General features: G+C 34.9%; 1 protein-coding gene across 4 annotated transcripts in view; it reads right to left on the reverse strand.

Annotated features, from left to right (window-relative positions):
• Positions 1 to 1,512: 1,512 nt before the first annotated feature.
• Positions 1,513 to 13,613, reverse strand: part of LOC144442436 (ferroptosis suppressor protein 1-like) — a 39,195-nt gene continuing 27,094 nt past the window's right edge. Inside the window, exons 1-7 of one of the 4 annotated variants that reach the window (XM_078131783.1) lie at positions 12,227 to 12,422; positions 6,868 to 7,065; positions 6,084 to 6,325; positions 4,973 to 5,177; positions 4,597 to 4,752; positions 3,599 to 3,799; positions 1,513 to 2,834 (exon numbers count right to left, since the gene is read on the reverse strand). In XM_078131783.1, the coding sequence (XP_077987909.1) occupies positions 2,671 to 2,834; positions 3,599 to 3,799; positions 4,597 to 4,752; positions 4,973 to 5,177; positions 6,084 to 6,325; positions 6,868 to 7,048 (1,149 nt within the window). In that variant the 5' untranslated portion in view covers positions 7,049 to 7,065; positions 12,227 to 12,422 and the 3' untranslated portion in view covers positions 1,513 to 2,670. Of the gene's footprint in view, positions 2,835 to 3,598; positions 3,800 to 4,592; positions 4,753 to 4,972; positions 5,178 to 6,083; positions 6,326 to 6,867; positions 7,066 to 10,269; positions 10,397 to 12,226; positions 12,423 to 13,613 lie in introns of those variants that run through there. The other 3 variants (XM_078131786.1, XM_078131784.1, XM_078131785.1) reach the window with 3 other exon arrangements.

A 13,613-nucleotide genomic window follows, 5' to 3' on the forward strand; every position in this document is an offset into this window, starting at 1 on the left:
TTATCTTTGTCTGTTATTGGCTAATTCACTAATCCTGTCTGTATAAACATTCGCTGTGCATTGGATGACGATGTCTACGCAGATTCTCAAATATATATCCTCCTGGCCCCTGTGATTAAACCATCAAAGGCTCAAAGTCTAAGCTAGTGAGCAATGAGAAATACAGAGTCTATCAAAATTGTGTGCTCTAAAGTTTGTGACAAATGAAAATATATTTCATGATATTGGGTTTTTTTTTGCACTTTAATGCTTCATTGTGTGGAAAAATGAAAAAGTTGAAGTAAAGCTGCATTCGTTGTCTGTGACATTATTCAAACAAAAGTGTATTCACATACACTAATTTGTACAACCAATATGTGCATACTAATTCATACCCTGGTTGTATCATTGTTGAAGGGGAACACCATTCCAGGAAATAAAGGCACATGTACAACTGCCGACATCAGACCATGGACAAATTAAATGGAACCTGTTACAAACACAGAAAGTAAACAACTGAATTGGATTAATAACAATTGGCACAGCATGTTGAAAGTACAGAGACTTGTATTACATTCCATCATTTGATAAGACCAGTTTTATGGCAACTTTACATAATAGTTCATGGTCACAAACAAATTTCCAGTTCCCCTGACCTTTCCTATACAAATAAAGAGGCCATAAAACTGTTCTTATCAAACCATGGTGTGTAATCCCAGTCTCTGCTGTTCCAACATGCTGTGCCAAGTGTTATTACTCCAATTCATTTGTTTATATTCCCTGTTTTGTAACAAGTTCCGTACGTCCAAAGTCTGATGTTGGCAGTTGTATTTCATTAGTCTTAGCAGGCAAGAATAATTATTACATGTATATTCATGTTTCCTATGTGCTTATTTCCTTCAGATATTCTAGAATATGTATTGTGCATCTAAGCAATATTCATGTCTGCTAAGACCAATGATGCAATGGGGTTCCTCTGAAAGAACAGTAAAGGTGAAAAAGAGTTTCAATTTGATGTTTCTTGGCAACCAAGAAAATTCCATGTTATGCGAAATCTTGAAACGACTCTCAAGAACTCAGTTTATTAAAATACCTTTATTTCCTGGAGTGGTGTTTCCATTAATCCACATATCCCTAAATGATCTATTTCTGCAAAAATGGAAACATAACTTTTGGCTCATGAGAATTGTTTGATTGAACAACCACTGATCCCGAGGTGGCCATCTTGAATTACCAATGGTTTTGACCATTTCTTTCCATTTTACACCTGGTAATATGCTGTATATGTAGTGCGCCCTCACACAACCAAATACTGTCATTATTCAGTAACTTTTACACTGAAAAACTACTAGACACAAACTGAAGAAAATGCACCTCATTTTGGAAGAAGTCATCTCCATTTTAAAACACTTAAAGACACTACCAGGTAATCACAAACTGTCCAGCACACCGTGAAGGTCAAGTCAAATATTAACATACGAATACATGAGTCAAGGTGTATGATCATTGCATTTATTTTCCACACTGGTTCATTAAGGGGGTTAATAAACTTTTAAGATATAAATTTTACATATCTCTGTCTGTCATATTTTCCTCTTAAAAATCTTCATTAGACTCTTCTGTATCTAAAAAGAGCAACAAACTAAAACTAAAACGAAAAAAAAAATATATCTTTCATAAAGCAATTCCTATGAAAGACGTATTACAAGAAATAGTAAGAAAAAAACACTTTTAGAAAAAATTTTTCAGTCACTGAATTAGTAGACTGTAAGATACGTCGTGACGTTTCGCCCTCACTGGCCTCCTTTCACACGTGTTAGGGGCTGGCCGATGGCTGAGGGCGCCCCGTCACGGCGTACCTTACAGACTACTGAATTAGTTACTTTTAAAAAGAATGAATGGCAGAATTGAATGTTATGTTTGAAGAAAATCTGGCATAATTTAAGAACATTATTTGATGAAGATATTAGAATCCTGTGTTATATACTTCCTCTGCTATTGTACAGCACATTTCATGTTAGTGTTCACTGGCTCTGTTTGATACAAATACACAGAAACCAAAAATAAAGTGCACAATATGTTACACTATAAGGTAGCAGGATTGAATTAATAGTTTCTTGCGAATTTTTGTCTGAATGAAATAAATTAACTAGCCACCATGTAGACATCTAAATATTGGTGCTGCTTCTGGTTGCAGTGTATTTAAATTTAAATTTCATTTACACGACACAAAGTAAGAAATCACTGAAAGTATAGAATGTGCAGTTTCTTATTGGTTTCTGTGTGGTTGTATCAAACATGAATGCTAATATGAAACGGGCTTCCTATGAGGAACAAATTTGACTCTTAAATATTCTTTTTTTTGGAATCATGGAAAGAGATAACTAATATGAATGCTTTTGAGATTGTAGGTCACATTATAAGAGTAAAAACACATAGGAAAAGAAACAAAATGCCAGTACATGTACATAGCAAGATTTCCCTGTAGAATTTGAGTCTACGAATCACACTCTCAGGGTTGCTACAGAACCAAAGGCGCCATCATTATGAACATACTTTGAATCATTCATTACAGATTTATGGTCACTAACAAGATCAACCTAAAATTTCCATCTAGGCGTCCACTAAAATCTAACTAAAATTGTCCCGTGACCAACCAACAAAAATAGACAATAACTGCTTTTATAAATACTATTTCTTAACTTCTGGGATGGGTTGTCCCATTTTCTTCCATACCATAGAGACAAAGACGTCTTTAGATTTGATTTGTTTGGCTATAAAACTACCAATTACCCATCCCCCTGATGTCATGATACCACCATTACGTCCGCACGATAATGCCATGAAGAAACCACCTGAAATCACAATGTTGAGAAGATAGTGGTCACAAAGTTATAATTGTTACAGTGATAGTGGTTGTTGTTACATGGATGAATGTATCTATCTATAACTCATGACTTTCATGTGTCTGTCACATGACCTAATTATGTTCACAGTCATGTCAGTATTTTAAAATACACAAAAAATATATTTCTTATCCATGTACTTGCAATAGTCCATAGCCAAGTTACCAGAAAAACAAAAGATTATACAGTTTGGCCACGAGGAGTGCTGTTCAAATGCAGATATTGGACTATATTGTGAGCAATGACAGTTGAGGGCTATATAGCCTATACTTGTTAGCTAAGATTCATGAAATACATGTATCTCTATTGTATCTGGTCAGGACAGTTTGTCTAAAATGGGGTGACAATATGATTTTTTTTTGGATTTTCAACAAACCTGTCACTTAGTCTACTATTTATGACAGTTACTCTTCTTTTTATTTAGTACTTTAGAGCAAGTGTGTATGTGGGGCAGATGTCATTTGCTTGTTCAGGATTGGCTCTGCAGTTGTCTTCACTGAATTAGGAAGGGTGATTTTTGTGTTTTCCGACAGATCTGCAGACTGCATAGGCTGGACAAACACATCAATGCGGGGGTATATAAGTGATGCGTGAACTGACCAGAAACAATTACTAGTATTCTTTTTGGGAGGCCTATGTGTAACATAATGCAATTTCTTTCCATGCATCCTTGTAATTTGAAAACTATATATAAACTTTGTATTATTCCTCACCTGGTTTATATGGTTTCAGTTCTTTGCCTTGAGATTCGCTCTCCAAGTTCTTGGTCACCAAGTCGGCATGCACACCAGCATTGTATGCTAATTTTGTCTCTTTCACATTGGCACAGTCTCCTAATGCATATATATTCTTATGACCTTCAACTTGAAGGTAGTCATTGACCTTCAGGCGACCATCATTGTCCATTTTACTGCCTGAAGAAAATGGTCACATGATAATCACATGGTTATCACATAACTAAACATCCAGCTTTGTCCGAATTTGTCAATATACAATGAAATCATCAAACTTGAAGGGGGTAGATGGAGGGGGTGTCCCAACCCAAGACTGGTTCTTTCATCATTAACATAAAAAGTTTTAACCCAATATAAAACTCCAAAACATGCGGTTTATTGTACATCACAAACATTTTCATCAAAAATGTTGCATTTACCGTACTTACTCAGGTTAGCGCCCTCACACGGGCAAGCGCCCTCACACCAGCAAGCGCCCTCACACAGGCAAACGTTTAGTGTGTTTGTTTACACAATGTCTATTTTGAGAAGTTGTTGTTGACTGCCCACCCCCACCATCAAGCCCATGTATTTGTTCATTTGTTCATCAAGAAAGACTGGCAAGCCCACAATAGCAGATAAATTGTTCACGATCTAGGTACCTTACCCATTAAATAAAATTGGATGAGAAAATGGTATCTAATATCCCAAAATTTTCTATCTTTTAAGTCCAAAATAAGTATCTGGGGTGTAAAAAAGTTAAATGAAAATAAAACATTTTTTAATTTCTTCAAATTGTATACCAGTATTGAGCAAAGTGATTAAGCCTGAACTCATAAACCATATAAATAGTTATGTACATATAAAGTTACTAGCCAGAGCCTTACACTAAGATCAGAAGACAACTCAATCCCAATGCCAGCCCTGTCGCTGTTCATCCTCATTCCTGGAACAATTTATACATTTCTTTCTAGAGTATCCTTCTTTGATTCACTTACCTAGACTACTGTGATAAGCTGTAGAGTTAGGTTTCAGTCCTGTACACGGTACAACCAAGTTGGCTTGAATCTGACTGCCTTTATCTGTTGTCACTGTGTTAAGACTTTGCGTGGTACAACCAGTGGGCAAGGAATCTAGATTACTGACACGTTCACCTGTAAGAACATAAATAACAGGATGGAATTTGAAACCAACAGAACAAGGAATATGAAAGACAGCATTATAGCTATATGTACAGGTATTATAATGAAGATCTCACCCTGGAAGCCACCACTGCAATGACAACAGAAGGTGTAAAATTAACATTATTAATTATTATTTGATCAATTGCCTCCATTTTAATCATTCATTTTGATCTCTCTCACATTAACTCACCTAGAACTAGTTTTACACCCAGATTTTCCAGTTGTCCTTTCAGATTTGCCTGAAACTTGTCGTTTGTATTGGGGTCAGCAATTTTCTGATGTGGATGAATTAAAGTCACTTGTTTTTTACCGGCGTAGTCTGTGGCTATTTCACCGGCAAGTTCCACACCGACTGCCCCTCCTCCAACTAACACAATATTATCAGCTGCTTCAATCTGCATGAAATGGACACAATTATTTAACAGTGGATGGTATAATAAATTCTCAGTACCTGCAATAACATTTCACCTCATGCTAGAGGGTCCAAATAGAACAAGAAGGCTGACTTATTCTTAGTATTTGCAATAGCATTTCACCTCATGCTAGAGGGTCAAAATAGAACAAGATGGCTGACTTATTCTCAGTACCTGTAATAGCATTTTACCTCATGCTAGACGTTCAAAACAGAACAAGATCGACTTATTCTCACTTTTACCTCATGCTAGAGGTTCAAAATAGAACAAGGTTGACTTATACTCAGTACCTGTAATAGCATTTTACCTCATGCTAGAGGTTCAAAAAAGAACAAGGTCAACTTATTCTCAGTACCTGCAATAACATTTCACCTCATGCTGGAGGTTCAAAATAGAACAAGAAGGTTGACAAATTCTAACACGCACCTATAGTTATGCATGCAAAGCACGTGTAGCAGAAGCTGTGTTGTCAATCACACCAAATACTTTTTTGAACATGTGTGTGTGTAAAGTTTGTTCTTGAATTCAGATTTGATGACTGCCATATATCCATTGATATCAGATAGTAACATTTATACTATACCCAAGCCAAGTTCAACATGCTCAAACAGAATATATAGGATTTATACCTTGGACGTTCTATACACATAAATGTCAAATGTTAAACATCGGAGTTTCTCTTCCAGATTTTTCATAAATTTTGCTTGAGGAGTTATAATGTTGTATTTTCCCAAATATTTTTGTTCATTCAGCTGGAAAATACTTGTAACATACAAGTTTTGTCACTTCCTGTCTTCAACTCAAAGTGACAAGGTCCCTTAGGTTACTTATATTTTCCTTGGCTGAACAAAGAAAAATATTTGGAAGAGACATACTAATAATTATTACCTGTTTGGATATACCATCATACATAGCTTTTCCTTCTTCCAAACTGACTTTAAGAGGTGTGGTTAGTTTCCCTGGAAATGGTCCCTTAGATCCAGTAGCGATGTAAAGATGTGTAAATGGAATGGTCTCGCCGTTGTCAAGAGTAACAGTATTGGTAGCTGGATCAATTGACATCACTGCACCACGTTTGAAATCATCACCAAATGTTTTATTGTATGGTATAAGTGTCCTCATAACAAATCCTGTATAGAACGGTAGAAGCAGAAATACAGTACTACTGATTTAATTAAAAATTTGATCGCGAAGTAGCTTGCTTTTTGTACATAAGAAAGTACGCTGTGCAGGAATAAAAGTCAGATACAATACGCCATTTCAGACTGCAAACAGGAAATTGAGAATACAGCGCCCTCACTCAAATTGGGGGTATCATCACCTCATAGTACTGTTTCTTAATAGCTTTGTCCCTTGGTTTTCTGTAGAAATGTACATCAGGGATGTTTTCTTATAGTTCAGACATTGAGAACAGCAGCAGTGCTGTATGATTAACCGAGTAACCTATACCATGTATACCCCCAAGGTACACACAGAGACAGGAAGTAGAGTGCCACCACGGCAAATTTTGGAAAGGCCTATTGTTGAAGATTAATAGCTGACTTATTAAAAGGGGTCATCACTGTGGGATGTATAGAAAGGTTTGTAAACTTTGGATTCCGGATAGTCGTTTCATGATATTTTCAATCTTTTTATGAAAAAACGTTTTAAAAATTGAATAATTTCTATTTACCAGGTTCTACAGCAGCTCTCATAGCACCCATGTTATGATGGAAAGCGTCTTTAGGATCAATTAACACCATTTGACAACGTCCCTGTAAATTCTTAGCCAATGTTATTCCAGCATAACCACCACCAACAATCACAGCCTTGATGTTTTCTTGGAGCTGAGGTTTTGAACTGCCGAAACCCATCTTGATATATATAATTACTGCAAATAAAGGAATTAAGTGATTTCATTTACTTTTACTAAGTAAGTATGGTGACGACAAAATACATGTAGTTTGGAAGTATTAAATTTTTTTGTAATTTTTATTTCCACACTTACGATTTTCAAAACTACATCACCAATAATGTAGTTTGATCTGTCTCTGTAAATCTGAGTGTTGTCATGGTAACAGAAACCCTACTGTAACACTACTTTAATTTGCATATCTTGTTCTATTTTAGGTCTGTATTTTAAATTTCCTCACCATCCCTGTACATGTGTATGAACCTTGATTACCAGGCTGTACTACAATTAGAGTTAATTTACTATTCGTTCAAATATATTTTGTCACATATTGGCAGGGAACACGACTTCTACTCAGATATCAAACATAAGGATATAATATCTACATGCACACTGACACAAACAAAGGAAACAGAAACAAATCTTTGAAAAAATACTGTAAGGCCTAAAAAAAAAATAATTGTTTGGTTCCGGTTACCTGACACAACTTAGTTTTTCACTGCCGACCTTTCTTTATGTATTCGAGAAAAAAAAATAAAATCGCAAAAATTGTGAAATCTCACGAGAAATAGTGGATGTGGAAACTGACCTCAACTTAAAAAGATAATATAAAACTATTCTTCCAATCAGTAATGGCTGTACATCTGATAGGAAGAAATAAACAACACAGACACCATTTGGAAAACAATGGAAAACCTGAACTAGACACTCACACATGAAAATAAATATGTAACAAAATAAAAAAAATCTAACCCTAAACCTATTCTAAACTTAAGCATAATCAGAACCACACAATTTTTTTTATTAGGCTTAAGCATATGTTTGTTCTTGGTGACAGATAGACTGTAAGATATGTCGTGTTGTTCAACCCTATCAGGCATGAGTGCTGGTTGATAGCGTGGCACGAATGTCTTTATCTTAGACAGACTAGACAATGAGTGCTGGCTGATAGCGTGGCACGAATGTCTGCATCTTACAGACTAGGAGACAGAGTGACCAGAAATGGGGGGACTTTTTCAAGTTTTGAAAAAATAAAATATGAAAGACTTTTTACAGACAATGCATTGTTTATATATTATCATAATTATTATTATACATTACATTTACCTAACCTAAAGTTTACACTTTCATATAAACCTTATTTTGTTATATTTTGTTAACTATTATTACTCTAGTTTGTATATTTACTAGTTTATTTTAGCACCAAACACTTACTGCAGAAAATCCAATGAAGAAATGTACTTTTCTTAATGGCCATGCAATAAAGATTCTATTCTATAATAACTACACCATACCTGTAGGATAAACTTGGAGAAAAAGACAAAGAAAAAACTGTGGAGAGATTTTTTACCAACAGCAGACAAAGGTCTGATAAGACAGAATGGAAGGTTTATTTGGTTAGTTGCATAATGCTTCCAAGTATCTTTTGAGTTCAGAATTTGTAATCCATACACATGATTGCATCAGCATATATTGTCTTTCTTTAGTAGGTCACAATGACCTTGGTATCCAGAGTCATACATATGACTGCTTGACTACAATTGCAAGTCATGAACTGAAAGAAAATTCAGCTGTTTTTTATTGGCTATCATTTCATTTCATTTCATTTCATATTTTCAGGCCCTGACTGTCTGTCTATCAATTGTCATTATTTTAACCTGGCCTAAATATCTATCAATATCACAGTCACTTGTGAACTAATATTCCATTCCAGGATGGTGGTGATATATTCTAGTCTAGGATGATCATAATACAAAAATGATATGATACGATACCGTTACGGGTCACTGTTTCGGATAAGAAAAAGTGACCTGTAGTACGTAACGGTATTTTTTGAATATCGTAAATACCTATAATAACGTCATTATTTTGCATTATGATCATCCTAGACTAGAATATATCCCCATCCTGGAATAGAATATTAGTTCACAAGTGACTGTGATCTATATCTATGCGCTCACAAAGTATCCTGTAATCTATAATGGACGCTAAAAAAAATTATGATAAACTAACGGTCCCCTGTGACAGAGAAGTAGCAAAGCTGGCAGTTCCTAAAATTATGTACATATATATATTCCAGTGTCTCTTTTATCGACAACAACCAAACCTTTTACCATGATGTAACAAGTTGTTAAATTACAAATGACTGAATCATTTTATTTCAACAACATTTGAAAAATTTGAATTATGCTACAAAGTGCAATGGTATTAATTTTGTTAGTGTTTTCAATGACTTATTAACCTTCCCAAATTATTTGACAAATACAATTATTCTAAAAACTATTCAGACCTTGCTAAATCTCACTTAAATTTCTTCAAAATAATTCATAGGTATTTATGACTACACTACAATAAGTCTGAATCAGTATCTGAATACAAAATGACTTCTGAAGATTTTCTTTCTTTCTTTCAACTACCTCACCAGTTACTCAAATTCACAGTTAGGACCAACAGTAACAAAATGCCCTAAATGCAAATACATAGCTACTCATATTTAGAGTTCAGTTTGATGTTCAGAAGTGTGAAAAATAAGTAATACATATTGATGAAAACTTACTATGTTTAAAAGTTTCCGAATCAAAATTCCATTTTATAACCTATAGTTATAGTTGTATACACTCACATTCACCAAACATCGAAAAATATTATAGCACAGAAACTTGGCTATCTAACACAACATATTGACTTTTCAAAATGACAAACTATCAAGCCAGACAGTCAAGTATCTGAGCCATAAGATTACAATTTATATTTTGTAGCTTTATCTAGTTTCCTTAGACTGTAGAACGCAGTCGTTCATGATACATAGCTTAGTGGAGTCAGGGGTGAACAAATCATTTTGTGAACTGGTGGTCCTTGGACCAGTGCCCTAAAAAATCCAGTGGGTCCTGCTGAAAGAATTAGTGGTCCCAGGTCCAGCTAATGTGAAACATTAAATCTTACCTATGAATCTGTATATTCAGACAACTTTTTAACATAGTTATTAACAGTAAGGTACTGGTCCGACAGACCAGACAATGTAAAATTTGTGTGGCCCACCCAAAAGACACTAGTCCTGGACCCAGGACCAGTGGATTTGTTCACCCCTGGGAGTGCCACACCATGATCGAAGGACTGCATTATAAGCTTTCAAAAGAAACTATAATTCTTACCTAATTATACAACACATAAATATTACCTCACCTTAAGTTATGTCACTTTGTTCAAAATGAAAATGTCTCCACTTGTGTACATGCCCTAAATAGTATGTTTACCAAGCTTTGGCCACACTAAAGCTACCCATATCAGAGTACCGATAATGAATGGGCCAAGCTTCCAAGGAACAAACAGTCTGACAGCTGGATGGACTCCCTAACTCAATGTTTATTATAACATCTCTACACCAAAGCACTTCCCGCCAAATTTTCTGCAAAAACTTTGATTTTTTTGTTAATTTTTCACGCAGTTTACCTTTCTTTTAGACTAAAAGTGTCTGAATAACTATGAATTGGTATTTAAAAAAATAGCTTAATAGTGATAAAATATTAATAAAAAAAGAAAAAATACTGCATTGAAGGTTGATATGAGTAACTGCAACTGCACACCAAACTTCAATCAGAAACCAAGCTGGTTGTAACCTGTTTACTGCACTGTCGAGATACATCGTTAGCTGGTCGTACCTCCTAGCATCATATCTTCTCAGCTGTATATCTCGACAGCACTGTAAACATACTAGACTGGTTGAGTTCAACCATAGACAAGTCTGGGACGGTGGTTCAACTGAATAAATATGTTGTTTCTCTCTCGTAATATTCCCTGATATATTTTTAAATAGTTGCAGCGTTGCCCAAGGGCAGAGGTTATCATGATGATAAGAACTTTGTTTTAGAAAAATAAACTTTAAAAAAAATGTTAATTTTCAACAACATGGAGGGTCCACTTAATTTGCAATGTAAACAAAACAGACAACTTAAAAGACATATGCTTGCCTTCAATATTAGAATTTAGGTATTGACATTACTGATGGCTTGTGGTAGCTTTTGTTTTCTGGTATTCAGGTCAAGTGAAACAACATGACAGAAAAATATTTAAAGAATTGCAGTGAAAAACTAAAAATGAGCTTTGTGTTTGTTGTTTACATAGTTTATGATCCCTAGCATTTCATGAGTTTCTTCAGACATGGCAGTTAATGTCTGGGGACTTTTTGACATTTTAAAACATCTTTTGATATGCATATTCTGTGAACCACGTACAGTTGCACCTTGCCATGGTTCACCACATATTGTACTCCACTGCAAATGCAATGGGTCAAGTTTCCTTTCAGTTGTTACTGAGTCCTCCTGCTTACTGACTAAAGAGATAAACATTATGTCAGAATCAAGTCCTGACTCACTGTGTCCATGTAAAGTCATGCATCCAGGGTGACTATTAAAGGTGGAAACTCACTAAAACTGTTTAAACTGTCACTGAACAATAATACCTTTATGTGTACCCAGCTAGGTAAACTAGAAAGTAGAATACAACAACAAACATTCACAGAAATGGAACAAACTATCAATAAGATGGGGAGGTCAATGTCAAGATCATCACAGTCTGCAAACAGGGCAAAAGTTTCCCTTGGTGAGGCGAGTGTTATAATACTATAGATAATTTTTATGTACTTCTAGCTTCAAATTTCACTGGTTTGCAGTTTTAGCGTTTTGTTCTCGAGAAGGCCAGGTCACCGAGCGAAGATCACAATTTCCCATGCAATAAAAGAGACCAGTCTTCAATTTTAAGAAAATTAAACAAGTTTTCTAAAATGTAATTTATCTGGTGGTGTTTGTCTCCATCGTGTGTGTGAGTGGTATAAGCACAATGTAATTGTTCCAAAATCAATGTAATATATCGATGCTCATACAGAAATACCACCCACACCGAGTCACATGTACACCACTGGTTCCATCATCACATCATTACTGCAGTCTGGATCCATGGCGATAGTTCAATTGATGATGGAGCACTGTTCCTCTATATAGCTGTGGATGAAGTGTTGACCTCAATAAAAAGACAAGTGTCCACATTTATGGCATAATATTTGTAAACATTGCATAGTCACAGTCTCAATCGTATTAAATAGAACTTAGACGGACTGTGGAAATAACAGATGTTGCATACAAACCTAACTGCAAACGACGCGATGAGCGGTTTGATGGTGGTATTGGTACTTCTAAGTCGCCCAATCAGCGTGTGTGAAGGTGAGGGGTCTCAAGCGCTGTGCATGATCGATCGATGAAGGCTTCACACTCCCTGACGTCAGACGCCTACATTGTTGACAATGCAGATTAACCGTGTACGGATAGTCGCGACACATTAACCTAATTTTCTCACCTCTCACACAGAGGGCGCACCCCCTTCGGATTCCAGATCCTCATGTCCCATGTCCAATATAGGGGCGTGTAATATTTCATAGATTGTTGTTTTCCAGGTCTACAGACTAAATATAACAACCTTTTGACTATATATTCCTACATGTAAGGGGAAAACGGCAATCTATTATAGCAATAATACATGCCCCTGTGAATGTCCTCTCACATACCCGCACGAAATCGATCACAGTACACTGTATTTACAAACAACATTGTGTATAAATAGAACTATTTAGTGTGTGAAAACGATACATACCATTGGCAAGAATTTTTTTTTACGCTGAATGATTAAAATATAAACATGTATATATGTACATATGGACCTGTTCACTATAGAAACGCGGACACTAAGAAATTTCTTACTTGTCTGTTATTGAAATAATATGCATTATAGATTGTATATATATATATATATATATATATATATATATATATATATATATATATATATATATATATATATATATATATATATATATATATATATATATATATATATATATATATATATAGGAAGTCAGTGGTAAGATTTGTCCGTAGTACAGTGCTCGATACGTCTGCACGCAGAGCGGAGTATATGTTGAGGGTAGAAGAAAATCAAGTCGGGTTTTTCGTCCTGACGAGTGATTTACTCACGAAACAGGCTTGTAGAGACGAAAAACCCGACTTGATTTTCTTCTACCCTCAACATATATATATATATATATATATATATATATATATATATATATATATATATATATATATATATATATATATATAGATAGATAGATAGATAGATAGATAGATAGATAGATAGATAGATAGATAGATAGATAGATAGATAGATAGATAGATAGATAGATAGATAGATAGATAGATAGATAGATAGATAGATAGATAGATAGATAGATAGATAGATAGATAGATAGATAGATAGATAGAAACATGTAGTATATTATTTCAATAGTATACAGGTTCGTATATACTTATATACATGTTAATAGATAGTTATCCATGAGTTTAAAATGATATTTCATTTACCCATGGATGTTTGTTTGTTTGTTTGTTCGTTCGTTTGTTTGTTTGTTTGTAGCACGGTTGCTGGGCTCCATGTGAATTAAACCCGTTACATTCACTGAACATTACACCTATATGTCA

This window comes from Glandiceps talaboti, chromosome 11, assembly GCF_964340395.1.
Source record: "Glandiceps talaboti chromosome 11, keGlaTala1.1, whole genome shotgun sequence".
Classification (NCBI taxonomy): domain Eukaryota; kingdom Metazoa; phylum Hemichordata; class Enteropneusta; family Spengelidae; genus Glandiceps; species Glandiceps talaboti.